Source organism: Protopterus annectens, chromosome 13.part0 (genome assembly GCF_019279795.1).
Source record: "Protopterus annectens isolate FY-2018-M chromosome 13.part0, PAN1.0, whole genome shotgun sequence".
NCBI lineage: Eukaryota > Metazoa > Chordata > Ceratodontiformes > Protopteridae > Protopterus > Protopterus annectens.
Window position 1 is genome coordinate 1,102,905,016 of NC_056747.1, and position 19,760 is coordinate 1,102,924,775.

The window sequence follows — 19,760 nt, forward strand, 5'->3', positions numbered from 1 at the left end:
TATAAGAAGGTAGCATTTCCTTCTCCAATCCAGACAGGAGAAGATCCTCCCCCAAGACTGTCCCCAAACTGCAGCTCCACAGATCCCACAGAAGTCACTTGGGGGCACTATGCTACATGACACCCCAGCACAGACTTGTAGGGATGAGTGATATTTGCCAGCCAATTCCCAACGTGTCTGGCCCACAACCTTAGCAGTAGAGTTTCCCTTCCTCATTGTACTCCTCTGATACACACTGACAATATGTCCATGTTACAGACAGGATTTATTTCTGAAGAAAGCTTCTATGTGTAGTTTGAAAAAAAGAAACCTGATCACAGCATGCAAACTGACAACGTGTTGTCATTTTGTGTAATATTGCATTTATTTATTCACTTGCTTAGTCATTTGTTGACTAGATAGGTAGAGTGGTCCAAGGACTCTTTTCAATAAACATGACCTGAAGCAAATAGTGCTTAAAAACAGAGGATGTACAATGGAAAAGGAAAGCATAGCAACAATGCACGTGTACAACTTGGATAGATTTTCGAAGATATAGTTTGGCATAAATCAATCCAAGGAAAAAAGTGAGATAATTTTGTGAAAACAGTGTTCTTTTTAGTTGTTCAGAGACTTGGCCATTATAAGTGAAATGTTTGGGAAAACACTGTGTGTCACTCACTATTTGAGTGTCTGAATGCTGCTACTAGAAGATCAGTAGGTCCCAGTAGCCTGACATTTCCGAATGTTAGAAACTGCAGAGTCATAGCTGTTGTGCTGTGTAAGATGCAGGGAAGAGGGAAAATGTGGAAAACAAACATAAAACACATCAGTACGTGGCTGTTGCTCTGACACCCCCAACAGTGCTGCGCTGTGCATTACCTGTCCACCTAGTGGCCTCTAACAGCCCTTTTCTGCTATACATTGCTTTAAGCAGCCCATGGGTGCTCTATATTGCTCACAGTTGCAGTTACTACCCAGCAGTTGCTCTACACTGCCCATTAATTACAGTGCATACTTAACCTTAACTACCTAATTTGTTACATATAGTTGATCTGCTTTAGGGAGTGCACCCCTGCCAACTAACCTTAAGTACCCCATTTAATAACATATACTTACTCTCTGTAAGCAGAACACCTCTTCATAAGAAAACCTGCATAATTACATTCCTTGATAATATATCTTTTTTACCTACAAATAGCATCCTATAAAATTTTAATTGTGTTTTCCAAATCTTTGAACTAAAATGGAAGGTCAACCTGTTTGTTCCCTTATAGGGCCAGCCTCATATCAGGCAGTGTAGTTACTGACTTATGTCCACAGAAATGACCTCTTACTCAACACTAAGAATTTTAATTTTGAGGGAGATAAATATTTAACCAATATGGAGGCCTCACTCTCACAAAAAACATGGACTTTGAGCAACACCACCAACCCTACCACATTCTACACCATGCTACACTAAAATATCTTAAACTGAGGATTTAAAAATTCTTGCCAAAGCCTCCTAGACCCATGAAGACAAGGTCTTAGTGAAAATATAACTCTACAAGTAGCTACATGCACTACATCAGCTTCAGGTACACCATCAACAAGGAGTTGTCAAATAATTTTAAATTCCATTACGCCAGACTACTATGTAAAAAGTAAGTTACAACAATTCTTCACTTGCTGTGCTGGATAAAGAAAATGTGATGGTGAACTGTCTTTCTGGTGTCAAGATCTCTGCTACCCCATGGGCCCTTAAGATCCTATAACCCAAAATATATGACTACAACAAAGTAGTAGTCCACATGGGGATGAATGACGTAGGATGCAAAACCCTGAGGGATATGCTGAGAGGGATTCACTTCAGAAGCTCGAAATACTGAAATCTCGAATTTCAGTATCTTGAGCCCAAGAAGTCAAATCCACAAAACAATGAAAAGTAAAAGCCGCGAAATTCAAAACCTCAAATACCGGAAGTTTTGAATTTCACGGTTTTACTATACACACACACACACACACACACACACACACACACACACACACACACACACACACACACACACACACACACACACACACACACAAACACACACACACACACACACACACACACACACACACACACACACACACACGCACACACACACACACACACACACACACAAACACACAAACACACACACACACCATCCACCACACAAACACACACAATCACTGTACTACATGAAAGCAGGGGGGCAAGCCCCCCGGCACCCCCCACACCCCCCTACTTAAATATTCTCAGTCCGAGTTCGCACTACATACAAACACACACAAAACACCACCACTCAAGCTTTTTCTTCGCACACACACAACACAGCAACAAAACACACTGACACACACCACAGCCCCTACCCAAATCCCTTAACACACACATACACACTTACCTGAATACATGACCATAGCGGAACTTTAGAAGCGCAAAATTCAAAGCCTCCGGTATTCGAGGGTTTGAATTTTGCACTTCTAAACTTTTGCTATTATGTACATTCGGCTTCTTGGGCTCAAAATACTGAAATTCGACATTTCAGTATTTTGAGCTTCTGAAGAAAACCCGCTGAGAGACATGTCATATTATTCCATGCATATCACAAATGCAGGCAAGACACTGGTCCTCAGCATAATTCTTCCTTTACCAAGAATGATGCCTAGATACAAAAAAAAAAGACAAACTGGCATTAACGACTGGCTAAATAGTTAGTGTCCTTCCAAGGGGGTCCAGTGGGTCTATATTAGCATGCCGACAGGGCAGAACAGTGAATGCCCTTATGTTGACACATATTAAACTAAATGCCTAAATCTGGAACAGCCAGAACAGTGATTTTTTTTTTCCTCAGGGAAAAAAATTGCTGGGTCATTGTCGGGAGTTTGCCATTTCCTCCACTGCAGTGCGATCTTGGAGTCTGTATATTTAAGCAGAGGGGGTGTGGGGGACGAAGCCCTCCACTTTATTTTGTCTATCGGTTTGTTTATTTTTTTTTTTTGTTGTTGGCCCAGTGATTTTTTTCCCTGGGAAAAAAAAAATCGCTGCTCTGGCCATTCGAGATTTAGGCATTTCATTCAATATGTGTCGACATAAGGGTGTTCATTGTTCTGCCCTGTTGACATGCTAATATAGACCCTGGTCCAGTAAGTATCAGCCTGAGACAAGATGCTCAGAATGGGAGGATATATGTATGGCTCACAAATATGCAACAAAGTCTAAAAGATTTAGGATTTTTGCTTGGAAGTGTTTAAATATGTAGTTTTATACCCCAAGCAGACTCCTAAGAGTTTTTCCTCATGTAGATTGCAAATGTTGGAGGCATGATGGGAAATAAAGAGATAACTGGGAACATATTTTTGGGAGTGCAATGAGTTGGCAGACTTTAAAAATTTTCTGCAGACTACTCTATCAGAAATACTAGGTGAGCAAATAGGTGTAACTAAGGAAATTATTTTTTTGAGCTGTGATATGTAGTCGGAATTGCCTAGACCTACTAAGGCCTTGCTGAGTTTAAATCTAGTGGCTGACAGAAAAAGCAATTGCTAGAAAATGGAAATCAAAGTCTAAACCAGCTGTACTAGAAGTAGTGAATATAGTAACAGAGATAAAACAACTGGAAGTGGGATCTTTAGAAAAGGGTAGAAGCAAATTAAATAGTAAAAATGGGAATTGTAGAAACAACATATACAGAATGACATTTTGGAGGATGAATGAGGTTTAAGGGAAGGCATGAATTGGATGAGCTATGTAATGTTCGAATGACAATGACTTTATAGTAGATTATATGTGATGTATAATGTTTGCAACTGAAAATAGGTCAATATGGTTTGTTTATGTAAATGCATGATTGCCTATGTCATAGGTCAAAATTCAATAAAGATGTTTCTTGTTCAAAAGAAAAAATCTTGTTATATGGTATTAATACATCTTGTGGTTGCAGTATTTCAAGACCTGTCAGATTTTGATTGTAAAGTTCCAAATTATCATATAAACATCCTAACATGTTAATAGCCTTCTCATGTATACATCATATATCATCCAGTGCAAGCACATTGGCATTAAAACAACCTTCAGTCTATACCAGTAGGAGAGTAACTACTTTTAAATACTGGCTGTCTATACAATGACATCAGTTTCTTCATGTTGTACATGCTGGAATTAGTGACACAATGGTTTCCACACTGTTCCTCAGTCATTGCCAGGGGTGTTTCTTAGACACATCTGCCTCATTAGTCATGACTGCAGAGCATTTGTGGTTTGTATATGTTTTAATACTGGGATCTTGTTCTGACTTAGCTCTCCTTTATAAGAGATGTGCACCATTATTGAGTTAAGGGCTACACTGAATGTGGTTGTACACAGGTGCCTGTGTGTAGAACACCTTAGTAAAACAGCCAATATCATCATTACTGAGCCTTGCGGTTCACCTCTGCCAATTACAACATCTCAGAAATACCTAGGGCTTTCTCTATATTAGAATTTGATTTTTCCCCACAGACAGAATTAATAGTAAACAAAGTCCTATTTCAAAGCACCAATCGAATACAGAAGCAATGGGCTGACTTGACAAATACTATAAATGCTAAAGCCAAAAATAAAGAGTCAGCTTGTCCGAAAGGCATACAAAAATTTCAGCTCTGGTCTTGAACCACTTCAACCTCTAGATGCATTAATACCATATGACAAGACATACACATTCGTTTGCCATAATGTTTGTTTTACACAAAGCACCTTTGTATAGTTTAATAAAGGCTTACTGTAGTTTTTCCTTTCATCAAAGTTGTGCTTGCTGTGACAGAGATGTAATGTAATGCTGGACTGCTGTCCACAGTGTTTCTGTTGAACATAGAGTTCAGAGGTAGCACTACCAGAATGCTGTCAAAATGCCACACTAGGTTTTGTGGCACAGGTGCCTGTAACCTCAGTCATTACTGCTATATAAATACTGTCTAGGTGGTGTGGCGCCTTTGCCTATATCTTATGTAATTTCTTGCCATGATGTACTGAGCCGAGTGTTACTCATTGTCTGTTTTTGCTTTGCCAGTGCTACCGTTCTGCAATATACCAAACTACCATTGCTGGATCTTGTAACCCTCAGCTAATTACTGAAGATATTATTAATCACAAAAAATGCAGCCCAAAACCACCAGTTGGAAACCAGAAACCTCACAAAGACATACTTAAGCGCTTTCATTCTTTTACTTTTAGAACTTCCTCAGAATAAATCATCATATACTTTACATCAATTTATACCAATTAAAATGTGATGTCATTAATCACTCTACCAATCAAAATCATGTAAATGGGAAACTATTGACTCTAAATTATTCATTCATCATTTTAAAATTAATTATACATTCATAGACAACATGATACAAATAAAAATAGACAGTATCAAATATCAACTATATTTAAAGACGTGTATTTTAACAAACGTTTTACTGAAATGGTTTCATTTAAACCCGGACTAACATCAGCCCATAAAAAGACTTGTCACTAGAGTTCACTCAAGAACAATATTTGATACTGATAATACATAAGACTTAACAAACCAAACCAAACAAAACCTTACTTTTCTATAAATTACAACAAAAACTTAAAATAATTCATTATGTCCCAGGCAGGTATGTCCCTAGCTCTAAGCAGCATTCTACCTTCACTGAGGATGATGCCACAATACAGATAAAAAAGTCCATAAGAAACTTGGAAGTCTATATAGGCACAAAAGGTTCCTGACCACAATGTCCAAAATTACATTAGCACAAACCCATCTGCTCCCACTCTACTGTATGCCTCTCCAATTTTAACTAATCTAAGGAAAACTGACTTATCTAAGCTAGAAGCATGTTATAATAAAATTGCTAAGTTTGCATCTGACTGCCCATATAGAACACATCATTGTACAGCTTTAAGGATACTAGACTGGCTTGAGCTTCCCAACATTATTCTTTACAACCAAGTCTCTCTAACTCACACAATTGTAACACAACCAATTAGAACCCCTGCACTACAAAAACTCATGGACTTTGTTAATTTAAATGCCCTGGAACAGTTGGTTTGCATCGCTACAAGGGGCTCAAATGTCCTGGACCTAGTACTCACCAATGTGTGTGTGGGGGGGTCACTGCACTACCCCGTGTGTTGCCCTCCCTGGTAAGGTCAGACCATAAATTTGTCTCATATGAAGTAAAGATCAACACTGACACACCTACAGTAGTAAAAAAAAATGAAAAATTTTTCCAAAGCAAAGTATTGCCTACTGAGCAATAGTATAAAAAGTTTTAAAGCCCCTGACAACATAGACAACAATGTCTTCTATGCAGAGGAATACACAACTGTCCTATATAGCCACTTAAACAAATGCATTGACTCAGCTATACCTAACAAGAACAAAACCAGGTCCTCCTGAAAAAACAAGCCACTCTGATGGACTGTAAGTATAAATAAGTCATACAACAAAATAAATAAACTGATATCTAAGAGCAGTAGGGAACTAACTCAACAGAGGAAGAATACCCTCCATAGCTTGAACAAACAAATGAGATATCTTGTTAAGTCCTCTAAGGCTAGCTATAAGTCCAAGTTAACATCTGTAGCTAAAGTCATTCATAAGGCATTCTTTAGCTACATCCGAAACCCAAGATGGAATGCCCTGCTGTGTGCAGACCTTATAGTGGCCGGTGCCACTCACACTGAACCTGTGGAAACTGCCAACCAGCTAACCAACAGATTTGGCAATAACTTCACCTTCCTGTCCCCACCTGACATACCCCCAAAGCATTTCCAACACCAGTTCTCTACTGAGTATCTCCAAAATACAGATCACACAAGCACTCTACAAGACCAAAAACATAGCCTCTATAGGACCAGATAACATCCCAGGTGGCTTACTAAAAAATCTAAAACAAGACCTAGCAGAACCACTCAGCACTCTAACCAAAGCCTGAGAACTGGCTTTGTCCCAGCAGAGTGGAGAACAGCCACAGTAATCCCCTTGTATAAAAGGGGTCCATCAACTGACCCTGGGAACTATTGACCCATAAGCATAACCAGCCTTATCTGCAAGACCATGGAAAGAATCATAATGGAGCTTATCCACAAGGACATAGATGACCTCCAAACTCTTGATCTGACCCAGTGTGGCTTCGTCAAGGGTAGAGCTTGCTTAATAAAGCTGAAAATGTCACCAAAGCTCTGGATGAGAGCAAAACAGTATATACCATCTATCTAGATTTAGCCAAGGCTTTTGACACAATCCCCCATTCAGATGTGATAGAGAAACTCTCCCAGATGGGGATTAACCCATACATTAATAGATGGGTAGCCAACTGGTTCACCGACATAACACACACTGTCAAAGTTGGGGAGTCCACCTCCACCAGTAGACCAGTTACCAGTGGGGTACTGCAAGGATCTCTGCTGATCTCTCTACTGTCTGGAATCTATTTCTCTAAAGTGGAGGTGAAGGTAGATGGCCTGTGGCTTACCAAGTTTGGAGATGACTGTAAACTGGGTGCAATCATAGAGTTCCCCAATGATGTTAACATATTACAGAAAGAGCTGACACAGACAAATGATTGGTGCCAATCTCACAAACTAAAATTTAATGCAAAAAATGCCTCATTATTCCCTTTGGCAAGGAAGTAGCCCCTGCTACTTATGATATAGGAAGCACTCATCTAAGCCAGTGGTGCAAGACTTGGAAATACAGGTTGATAGCAATCTAAACTTCGATCACCATGTGTCCATGTATAGAAAAGCATTCTACATTGTGTATCTCATAAATAAGGGCACTGTATCCAAGACCAGTGAGGTTATAGCTCCACAGTACTGGAAACCTATCAGACCACTAATTGAGTACAATGTTCCCTTCTCTATGTACCTCACAAGACACCTGCAGCAACTGGACAGACCACAGAGGTTTCTTACCAAGAGAATCCACAGCTTCCAAAACATGACTTACATGGAAAGACTGAAAGTTCTGTCACTGTACTCTGTATCATACAGGCTGCTGAGAGGCGACCTACTCCTGGCCTACAGAGCAGTCTCGGACCCTGCCCTAATGGAATTGCTGCACATCTACAAATCAACTGAGACATAATGTGATCCAGGGATCTCAACCTAGCCTGTGACATTAACAGAACATGCTGGAGAGACAGATATCTCTTCCAGAGATTACCGCTCCTTTGGAATAAGCTCCCATTCCATGTGAACAGAGCTTCTCAATGACCCTGTTCAAGTGCAACCTTGACAACTGGATGGGTGACCATAAATTCATCTGGGGGTGCCACTTATGTCCTTTATGGACAGAGGCAGTTGATGCTAATCACAAAACCACTCTGCTAACAATGACCATTTAAATATGGTCAATAAGGGCACTTGGGTTTTTACACAGCTAGGCTTGTAAAGGCCCTAGGGCCATTAGCCTAGTAACTTCCTATAGACCTATGAACTTATGACATCTTTGCTTAGTTTAGCAGAAAACTTTTGGTGTTAAGTGCGAATGGCAGTCAAATCAGAAGTAGACAAAAATCACACAGCAGTTGAATGTGCTAAAAATTAAAGAATATAAGGAGACAACAGTTGAGAAGAAAGAAAATGTGGAAAAGTCATAAATATAGTGACAAGTACAGAGATATCCTGGAAAAACCTCATGTTGCCCATGATTTGATGCTGGAATTGTTAAGAAGATCTAAACTGAAACCAAAAGATAGATAAAAATTTAATAATGGTGGCCCAGGATAGTGGACTACCATGCATGTTGGTAATGTGGCAAGACTGTTGCACTGGGAATTGTGCAAACATTACAATATAGAAGTAGTTCAGAAGCATTGGAAACATGAAGCAAAAGCATTATAGGAAATAATGATGTTTATATCACTTGAGATCACGTATTACTAACATTTCAAAAAAATGGACACAAGAAAACCAGACATAGTAGTCCATGAAAAAAGGCAAAAGTAACATTGATCATTGGAAATGCTACACTTAGTGATTACAGTGTCTTACATATGGAGAGACACAAAATCATAAATTCTCAGGATATGCAGGCAGAAACAAGAGCATTGTAGAAGAAAGATACTCAGATTGTTCCAATAGTAATAGGAACAATATGTCTAATAAAAAGAATTTACAGTCATACCCAGATATGCTACCGATATGCTTAACCCTGTATGAATTGTAGAAGGAGGTAATTCTGGGCACATTGTAGGTGCTGAGAAGAGTATTCTTGACTAATATCAAAGACTGAAATAATACTGATTTTATAAACTATAATTGTACCCTGACTTAGGAATGGGGTCCTATCATGTTATTAGAAACTCAAAAGACTTGGAGACATTAAACTGCAAGAATTAACCAGAATCTCTGTACTAAATGCCACCTAAGATGGACATCTTCTTATCATATATCAAATTTATGGGCACGTATCATAAGAATAGATTTGTGAGAAGAAGGTCCTTCTTCAGTAACATACCCTTCCTTCATCCCCCACTTTTCTTTCCTTTTCTCTTTCTCTGATGTCTGGTTTCAGTTTAATTCTGGATATGTTCCTACCCTCACATATTAATCATCAGTCCTCTCCTATAGGTCTTGAGCACATACTAGTCACAAACAGAGAGGTGCTCAGTTGGTCAGCCATGAAGGGAATTAGGTCACATTTCATACTATCCCACAACCAGGACCAATCTCGTCCAGTGGTGCAGGGGTCTAGGTTCAGCCCTCCATACCAGGTCACCTCCATATAAGGCTTAATCCTAATTGTCTTGAGGATAGGGAGCTACCTAATGCTCATGTCACATTGAGGAAAGGGAAGAATTTTTACTTTTACTTAGCCTTAAACCAATTCCATGGGTCTGGCATGTGTGCTGCTATTGTGGAGATGAAAAGAACTGCCCCGTGATACATCTGTGCAGCCACACATGCACTGAATTCCAGCTACAGCACTGTACACTGCTTGATGTGCACCATGAACTTTCACACTATTGCAGCTAGCCTCAGCCTTTGCTAGAGGCCACTGCAGCAGCAGATCTGTCCACCTCCTTCTACTTGCAATTGGTGAGCCTTTCATCCCCCACCCTCACCAGCTCCCCCAGTGCCTGGTATGTTATATAAAAGCAGGGCAACAGTGTCTTAGTCAGGCTTTTATCCCTCTATGCTGCAGAAATGGATATTTGGCCTCAGTTTTCTACTAGGCAGAGAACCAGAAGGAGGTGATATCATCATGCTGTATGATGGGAAGGAGGTGATATCATCATGCTGTATGATGGGAAGGAGGTGATACCATCATGCTGTATGATGGGAAGGAGGTGATATCATCATGCTGTATGATGGGAAGGAGGTGATATCATTATGCTGTATGACGGGAAGGAGGTGATATCATCATGCTGTATGATGGGAAGGAGGTGCTATCATCATGCTGTATGATGGGAAGGAGGTGATATCATCATGCTGTATGACGGAAAGGAGGTGATATCATCATGCTGTATGACGGGAAGGAGGTGATATCATCATGCTGTATGACGGGAAGGAGGTGATATCATCATGCTATATGATGGGAAGGAGGTGATATCATCATGCTGTATGACGGGAAGGAGGTGATATCATCATGCTGTATGATGGGAAGGAGGTGATATCATCATGCTGCATGATGGGAAGGAGGTGATATCATCATGCTGTATGACGGGAAGGAGGTGATATCATGCTGTATGACAGGAAGGAGGTGATATCATTATGTTGTATGACGGGAAGGAGGTGATATCATCATGCTGTATGATGGAAAGGAGGTGATATCATTGGGTCTATATTAAAATCACGAAAGCTGAAATCTGTGAATGCAATTACTTCGACACATAAATGGTGATCTACGAAAACAGCAAACTACTGAAACGTCGAAAGTCAGAACACCGAACAAATTTCCTTGGCCAGCAGGGTGGTCGTGGGGATGAGGAAATATATCCTTTTCCCACTGTAGTGCAGTCACGGAGTTGGTATATATAAGTAGGGGGGGTGTGGGGGGTGCAGGGGGGCTTGCCCCCCTGCAAAAACGTTTGGAAAAGTGTTTTACATTAGGTTTGTTTAGTTAAGTTTAACTTACCTGTATGGCGCTGTTGCTTCAGGAAATTCGTTCAGCATTCTGATTTTCGACGTTTCCGTATTTCACTGCTTTAGTAGATCAACATTTATGTGTCGATGTAATTACATTCATGGATTTCAGCTTTCGTCGTTTTAATATATACCTATATCATCATGCTGTATGACAGGAAGAAGGTGATATCATCATGCTGTATGATGGGAAGGAAGTGATATCATCATGCTGTATGACGGGAAGGAGGTGATATCATCATGCTGTATGATGGGAAGAAGGTGCTATCATCATGGTGTATGATGGGAAGGAGGTGCTATCATCATGCTGTATGATGGGAAGGAGGTGATATCATCATGCTGTATGACAGGAAGGAGGTGATATCATCATGCTGTATGATGGGAAGGAGGTGATATCATCATGGTGTATGACTGGAGGGAGGTGATATCATCATGCTGTATGATGGGAAGGAGGTGATATCATCATGCTGTATGACGGGAGGGAGGTGATATCTTCATGATGTATGACGGGAAGGAGGTGATATCATCATGCTGTATGATGGGAAGGAGGTGATATCATCATGCTATATGACGGGAGGGAGGTGATATCATCATGCTGTATGATGGGAAGGAGAGGAACAGAAGGCAGTCTGGGGAAGTTTTCTTTCCTGAGCAGTCTTAAAACTGGTGGAATAAATCCTAGAAGAAACCAGAAAACAACCTTCTTCTTAAAATCTATCATCATGGTAAGTGTGCATAACTTTCTTTTTCTAGCAATTATCTCATCAGTTGAATGCCAGTGGACCACTCTTCATAGGAAGTCCTGGTGTTAAAGAGTAGATTATTGCTGCCCACTATCACATTTTCATTTACTAAATTTATACATAGTGACACTTGGAATGTTGAAAAAATGTATAGTAATAATGTTGCAATTATATAAATAACAGCTGTCACAGGTCCCCTTCACTTTATTCTTTTCCTTAACCTTGTAATTCTAGATCTTTCAGTGAAACATTCACTTTTGCACATTTCCTTTTTCTGCTTAGACGTAGTGAAGATACAATAATTGTTAGTAACCTACTTTGCAATGTTTAACCTTTGTCAGGCAATGACTGCGGTCCAAACACTAGCTATTTACTTTATCATAAAAAAAAGGTTAGGCTACTTGGTACAAATCCTAGATTAAATACTACCCTGAACTGGCAAACACAGGCCTCTAATAACACATTTATTCAGAACGTCACCTGTCTTCAAACCTTGAAATTTGTTTGACTACTGTTCTCATTTACACACTACTTGGACTGCTCAGGTGAAACAATAAATATACTACATCATTTAGTACTTAAAATTGTTTTCTTCAGTAGTCAGAGCCATCCTGAGGAAATTAGTTTTTCTATTTTAACCAGAGTAGGGTTTGCCCCGCTAGTAAGACCTGAACCCCTGATACCCACCCATTGGGAGCTCTGAGGTATTGCTGAGAAAGTATTAGCTATGTGAAGAGCTACCATATCCTGAAATCCTAATAGCATTTGCTGTTGTTACTTTAATTCAGTTGGCAGTATATAAATTAAAATGGTGACTGATGCATCATGATTAAAATATAGAATAAAAAAGATAAGCACACTGAATTTATCTAACAAATCTTATAAACAAACAAATAATGTACATAAAGTTAAAAGGACTTCTAATGAAAAAAATCAGTATACTTGTTCAGTTTTACCAAATATTAAGCTGCAAACAGTATATAGACTATATATGGAATGCATTTTGAATGATGCATAATTATGCTTTTTCTGTGCTTTTGTCTGAGATGTTCGAAGCTTTTTAAGATCTGAAGCAGGGGTGAAGCAGATATGCTGAATATGGTGTCGATCAATTGAACATAAGGTGAGTACAGGGAGATGGGACAAAACTACATGGTTATTTATTAATGAAGAATTACTTGAATGTTTTATACAAAAACTCAAAAATCACGTTTGACTACATACTTACAAGTTTCTTGTTGTATAAAAGACTTACATTCACATTTTTGTAGTAGTTAAATCGCCAGAACCAGGAGGTCTTCTGCAGGAATCCAGGCATAAGATGGTGATCTGGATAAAAAGGAAAGAATGTCTCCTGCTTGTAAATATCCCGGGAGTCTCCTGGAATGATTCCCAGTTTATCCATACACTTTCCTAGTGCCACATCTTCTGTTGAAGTTGTATGATTGCACCTATTGTTCCTCATAGCTGCCACATACATCTGTAGTGCCTTTTTGCTCAAAACATAACCTGCACCTCCACTCATATAACCATGCTTCATGTACATTCGAAACCGTTTACCAAGGTACACAGGCTGCTGTGGATCATACTTAGAAAGTAACAGCCTTAAATTCTCAACAATGACATAAGTATCATCATCTGCTTTGAAGAACCAGTCTGCCTGGTCCAAGTAGTGGGCATGGACGTACTGAAAGGCCAGCATTGTTTTCTTATACAGCTGCTTTCTGCCTTCACCAGTATTCATACCTATAGCTGGGAATTCTGTGTTGTTTTCTGAACTCATGAATAGCAGGATGTTGCAGCGCTTTCCCCAAGTCAGCTTTACATACTTAGCCTTTGTCTCTAAATTTTGGGGTGCAGTCATCACCCAGCATAAAATTCGAACTCTGTGTGACAAGTCTTCAGCTAAAGTGCGATTTGCTTCTGTTAGAAAAAGGAAAGAGATTAGAGTTGCAGACTGCTACCACTTTCATTCATTTTTATTTATGTCCGTACATAATCTACATTATTGAAACAGTGAAATGCAAACCTTTCAGAAGAAGTTATTTGAACAGCTATCTGACAAACTTCACCACTATGTATTTGCAAGCCTGTCACATTGTTTGTGGTGAGAGCAATGTGACGCAGGCTTGCAAAATCTCACATATTTTAATTTCTTTCTGCTGGGGTACATCTCTCACAACATCCCATCCACAATGACTCACTCCTGTTCCTCCATCTTTAATATAATCATCTCTAAGTCTGCTGCATAACAGAGAAAGGAATACTGTGACTTTGTTTAATCAGTAAAATGTACAGTCAGTCATGATTAATTAAGATTCACACAACCAATATTCATGAAATCATATTCTTTCTTTCTTTTTGGGATTAGATACGTTAAAATGTTTAAAAAAAATAAAACGACAAAACACAAAACACTCCACAAAGTAAATGCCTCACTGCAGGTATAAAGTTTAATAAAAAGTCTAAATAGATCCAAGCAGCAAAGACAACCATGCAGCATCAAAAAACGCCAGGAATTCAGTTGTAAAATAAGAAAAGTCTTAAATGTGTACACTAACAAGCGCTTTCGTTTGTAGCTTCCTCAGATCATCAATAAAACCACATATTGTAACACCACTCTCCAATATACTAAAAAGCAACCATTCAGAGTGTTCAAACAATTACCCAATTAATAAAATTAAAGCAACAACACTCTAATGTAGCACTCAACATTCACTATTAAAAATGCAGCTATGCTATACAAATACAAACAAATATGCATATGTATATAGAAGCGACCATAAAATGAATAGATAAAACGCATATATTAGTACTGATAAGCAGCTTTCAACTTCATAAATCTATAAAAAATAATATATATATATATATATATATATATATATATATATATATATATATATACGTGTGTATTTGTGCAAAATATTCAAAAGACATTTCATAACATTTCAAATTAATGAGTGAAATAATAAACTCATCTAACATACATTCTTCCTAAACATCAGGAATTTCATATCACTATAGTAGAATGCATGAGGCAGAAAACTCAGCTAACATGTAATCTCCTAGACTTCAGGATGGGTTTCAAAGAAGCTCTCTCATTGAGGCCTCTACCTCGATCCGCTCTAAGCCTTAAAATCCATTTCATTTCCCTCCCCTCAGTACAATTTCTTATGTCTCCTTCTCTAGCAAGGGGTATAACAATATCTATTACCATAAATCTAAAATTATGATCTTCCCCTGTTGCCATTACATGCTTAGCTAGAGCATTGGTGGAAGACCTCACCCAAATACCATATAAATGTTCCCTTATCCTGTTTCTAAGCATCCTGTCAGTCTTCCCAACATAGAAAGACTGACAGGTATCACATACCACAAGATATACCACATGTGAGGTGGTGCAATCTGCCAAAGCAGTAAAACTTTAGCTCTGTCCTGTATCAGGGTGCACAAACCTACCACTTGTTTAAATGTGTACAGAAACTGCATTGTCCACAGGGAAGTGTACCCATACCCTGCTTATGTCCAGAATCATAGCTATCAAAATGTTAGCAGAGAATCCTCTTCAAGTTGGGCTTATTTTTAAACCTAAACTTCGGTGTATCACCCACAATATCCTTAATATCAGGGTTAGTAGTTAACACCCCCCAATACTTGCTAATTATATCATGAACCATCCTGGTGTCAGTGGTGAAGAACATTGGTATCCTAACCTCAGAGGAATGCGTCACAGGAACATCCCTTGCATCATGTCCCATCCTATTGGAAAAATGTGAGCTAGCTCTCCCTTGTCTGAGTGAATCAAGTTCATGTAGCCCTTCATGAATCTCCTCTTTACAGTATCCTTGCTTCATGAATCTTTCTTTTAGAACACTCAACTCAGAACAGAACCCCATATCAGATGCATTCTGATGGGAAACCCTCATCCCTTGCCCTTTAACTACATTCTTAAATGTATAATGGGGTGCATACTACCCCTGTGTAGGAGAGTGTTCCTGTGACACTTTTTCCTATAGATGCCTGTATTGATGAGTCCACTCTCCACCCTTTCAGCATATACATCCAGGTATTCTATCCTACTGTGGGAGGATGCCATAGTGAACTTTAGATAATTAGTCATACTGTTCATATCCAAGACAAAAGTACTCAATTCATCCATGTTCCCAGTCCATATGAAAAAAACATTGTCCACAAAATGATGATAAAAGGGGATATGTCTCCTGAAGGCATCCATCGAGAACAATTTATCCTCCTCCCAAAGGGCCAGGAACATGTTGGCGTAGCTATTGGCACATGATGTGCCCATAGTTGTTATGCCATCATGCTGTAAGTACATGACCTGGTCAAATAGGAACAACCTCCAGGAACAAACAAATCAGATCTATATGTCTCTCCCCATACTCACTGTGTCTGATTAAATGATGTTTGATGGAATCAGTCCCTATATTATTGGGAATAAAAGTGAACTATTATGACCCCCAAACTCAAGTTTCAACATGATGTTCCTACTGAACATCTTAACACCTCACATGTGGTATATCTTGAGTGTTCTAAACTGGCTGTGTCATGTGCTATTGTGCATTAAAAGGTGTGGGATGAGATGTGTTTTGGAGCCTATTGCTGGTGGCTGAGGAGAGGTGTATCCCAAAGGCTTTTGCCTTGTTTAATAGGTCGAGCGTTTCTACTACTCTGAACTTCTTTTTTTTGAGTATTGTAACAGTGTTCCTAGTGGTTTGCTAGTGGTTTGCTGCAGCTAATTCGTTGACCATTTTGCATAATATCAAAACACATAAACTCTGAATAAAATGAAAGTGCTAATATTATGGTTTAAGTTTAAGTTGTTGATCTGGATTTGTTGGAATCTCTGTGACCTCCTTAGATCAACCTAGTTATACTTGGGGGGGGGGTCAACATTTATCAAATGCTTATATATATATATATATATATATATATATATATATATATATATATATATATATATATATATAAACACCAACTTAACCTGGAGTCAGACAAACATTCTAAGCAGCGGAAAACTGAAAAATGCGTTGTTGTCATTTATTTATGCTGTTATTAATGCATTGTTGTGCACATAACTGTAGTCTTGAGTACGTCTTATGGTGATGCAAGGAGTTTTAATTTTCTTACCCTGTTGTTGAGCGTCTTGTCATCTCACATGCATTTCCGAATGCTGCTAGCTTCTTTTCTTCTTTACTGTACACTGCTCTGAGGTTGGGAGCATGCATCTGGGGCATGAGAGATCAGATCATGGATCAGGATGTGTTGTTTTTGCTCTGATTCCAATCTTGGGATCAACATTTTTTCTTGGAATCCACTCTGTCTTATATTTGTTTTGCTTACCTTCCAGCACAAATATTTTCTACTACTCTAAGAACCCATTGTTGCTAAACAATGGCAGTGTAGCCCAAGCCATTTAGAGAGAAAGAGATGATTTTCAAGCAACATTTATGCTTTTTCAGTTAGTGTGTGTGTGTGTGTGTGTGTGTGTGTGTGTGTGTGTGTGTGTGTGTGTGTGTGTGTGTGTGTGTGTGTAGGTACAGGTATACATAAAATATGTATGTGCTGGTGAATGGACAATGACTGACAATTGAATTATTTTCAGCACATATCTGGGGGCTTCATCTTTTGCATAAGAACCTTGAACAGTTCATTGTTACTGAAACAAGAGACAGGTGATATTTTCAGATATAGTGCATGCTTTTTATACTCACCATAGGATCATAGGAAGTTACAAGGCTAATGGCCCTGGGGCCTTTACAAGCCTAGCCAAGTTCTTGACCTTATTTCCATGATCAGCACCTATTGCCGCTGTTCAAGAGAGACATATGTGGAGACCCCAGGGTGAATTTACGGTCACCCATCCAACCATCCAGATTGCATTTGAAGAGGGCCAAAGAGGTACTCTGACATGAAGTGGAAGTCTGTTCCAAAGACGTGGTAACTTCTGGGAGACAAATCTGTTCCTCCAGTATGTATTATTAATGTCATATACCAGGTTATGGTTTTTAGAGCAAGTAACCTGTGTACCATCTGACTTACAGATATGCAGCATTTCCAGTAAAGTAGGGTCAGAGATTGCCTTGTATTGAAGGCAGAGATCATCTCTCACTAGTCTGCATGAAACAGAATAATAGAGTGACAATAATTTCAGATGATCCCCATAGGACAGATGCTGAAGACCTTGAATTTTCCTTGTGAGGAACCTTTGTGGTTTCTTGAATTGCTGCAAGTGCTTGGAAAAGTACATACTAAACGGGGCATTGTACTCAGTTATTGGCCTGATGAGGGAAGAAGGAGGTTATAACTTCTTTTTTTCTGGAGGCATTGCCCTTATTATGAGATGGGCAGTATAGAATGTCCTTCTTACCACTATGGAGACATGGAGGTCAAAGGTAAGGTTGCTGTCAACCTGTGCACCCAGGTCTGTCACCACTGAATGCATACTTAAGGTATTGCTATCAATGTGGTAGTTAGCAGGAACATTGCTTTTTCCAAAAGGAATGATAATACATTTTGCATTGAGTTTAAGGCCATGACTTTGGCACCAGTCATTTGTTTGTGTAAGACCCTCTTGTAGGATGTTGACATCATTTGGAGATTCTATAACTGCTCCCAGTTTGCAGTCATCAGCAAACTTTGTCAGCCACAGACCTTTAGTTTTTGCTTGTACTTTGGAGAAGTCGATCCCTGTGGAACACCACTGGTTACAGATCTGCTGTTGGAGGTGGATTCCCCTATTTTTACTGTATGAGTTGGAAATACAAAGCTAATTAAGCTAATTAACCAGAGGCTTTGTCTGCCTTGCCAATAACCAACCACCTTCAAGTTCTGCAAAATTTTTTAAGGAGGGCAAGGCCCATAAGTCCCAGAATGTGTTTTATGGTAGTCATTAGTTTGTCTAAGATATGTCTGAAGGTAGATAAGGAAATAGCACTGCTTGATGTGTAAAGGGAGTCTAGACCAGTGCAAGGGGAGGTGCTGAGTATTGAACTTGCGTCTTCATTTAGTTTGCTCAATATTTGATGTAAATTAAGATTGCTTGTTCTAGTGTTGGCTAGATTCCTTGATATATCAAGAAAGTGGACAACTTAGACACTAGGGTCCCCAAGGAGAGTGAAATCAAGGCCAAGATCTCTCCTCAAGATGCTATATGACGTGGAGTACAGGGACAGAGACTTCAACCTTTCCTGATTATAAAATTTTTTTGAGGCCCAAATTCCTTTTTGTTAGGAACCTCTGTGTTTTTTCAATTTTTTTCGTGTGTCTGTTTAGGTACATGACAAAGGGTGCATTGCACTCTACAGTGGGTCTAACCACATCAGGGTACAACGGAACTAAAATATCCATAGTTTTTTATGAGATGCCCTTTTTAATTGTGAGTTACAGAAGGATGTCCTGACTACAGTTGCTATATGGTAATTGTAGGAGACTGAAACACTGACCCAGGTGCCCAAGTGTCTGATCAGAGACTCATTGGAGACTGGGGTGTCATTAATGCAATATATAGTAGGATTTTGCTGTTTTCTGAAGGAGATGATATTGCAATTCTTAGCATTTAGTTTGAGTCCTTTTTTTGGTGCACAATGAATAAACACGTTAGTTCTGTTTGAAGGGTATTAGTATCATCAGTTGATTTAATAACTACACCCAGCTTACAATCATCACTGAACTTAGTCGGACATTGATCCTTGTTTTACATGTTTAGGTCATAGAAATAAAAGCCAAAAAGGAGGGTCTAGTACTGAACTCCGGGGAACACCATGGATCAGATTTTTAATGAGGAGGTATCACTGAGCCATTCAACATGCATTCTGTTCTTGACCCAGTTTTCAATCCTGTTTACCACACAGGGATCACTTTTTAAGGCTGTCTGTCATAGTCACACAGATGGTAGCTGACAG

The 19,760-nt window shown here is 39.2% G+C and overlaps 1 protein-coding gene across 1 annotated transcript in view; it reads right to left on the reverse strand.

Moving 5' to 3' along the window:
• Positions 1-19,760, reverse strand: part of LOC122788132 (glycoprotein-N-acetylgalactosamine 3-beta-galactosyltransferase 1-like) — a 142,660-nt gene that overhangs the window by 63,629 nt on the left and 59,271 nt on the right. The window contains exon 3 of the mRNA XM_044055074.1: positions 13,094-13,761. Coding sequence (XP_043911009.1) covers positions 13,094-13,761 — 668 coding nt within the window. The remainder of the gene's footprint in view (positions 1-13,093; positions 13,762-19,760) is intronic.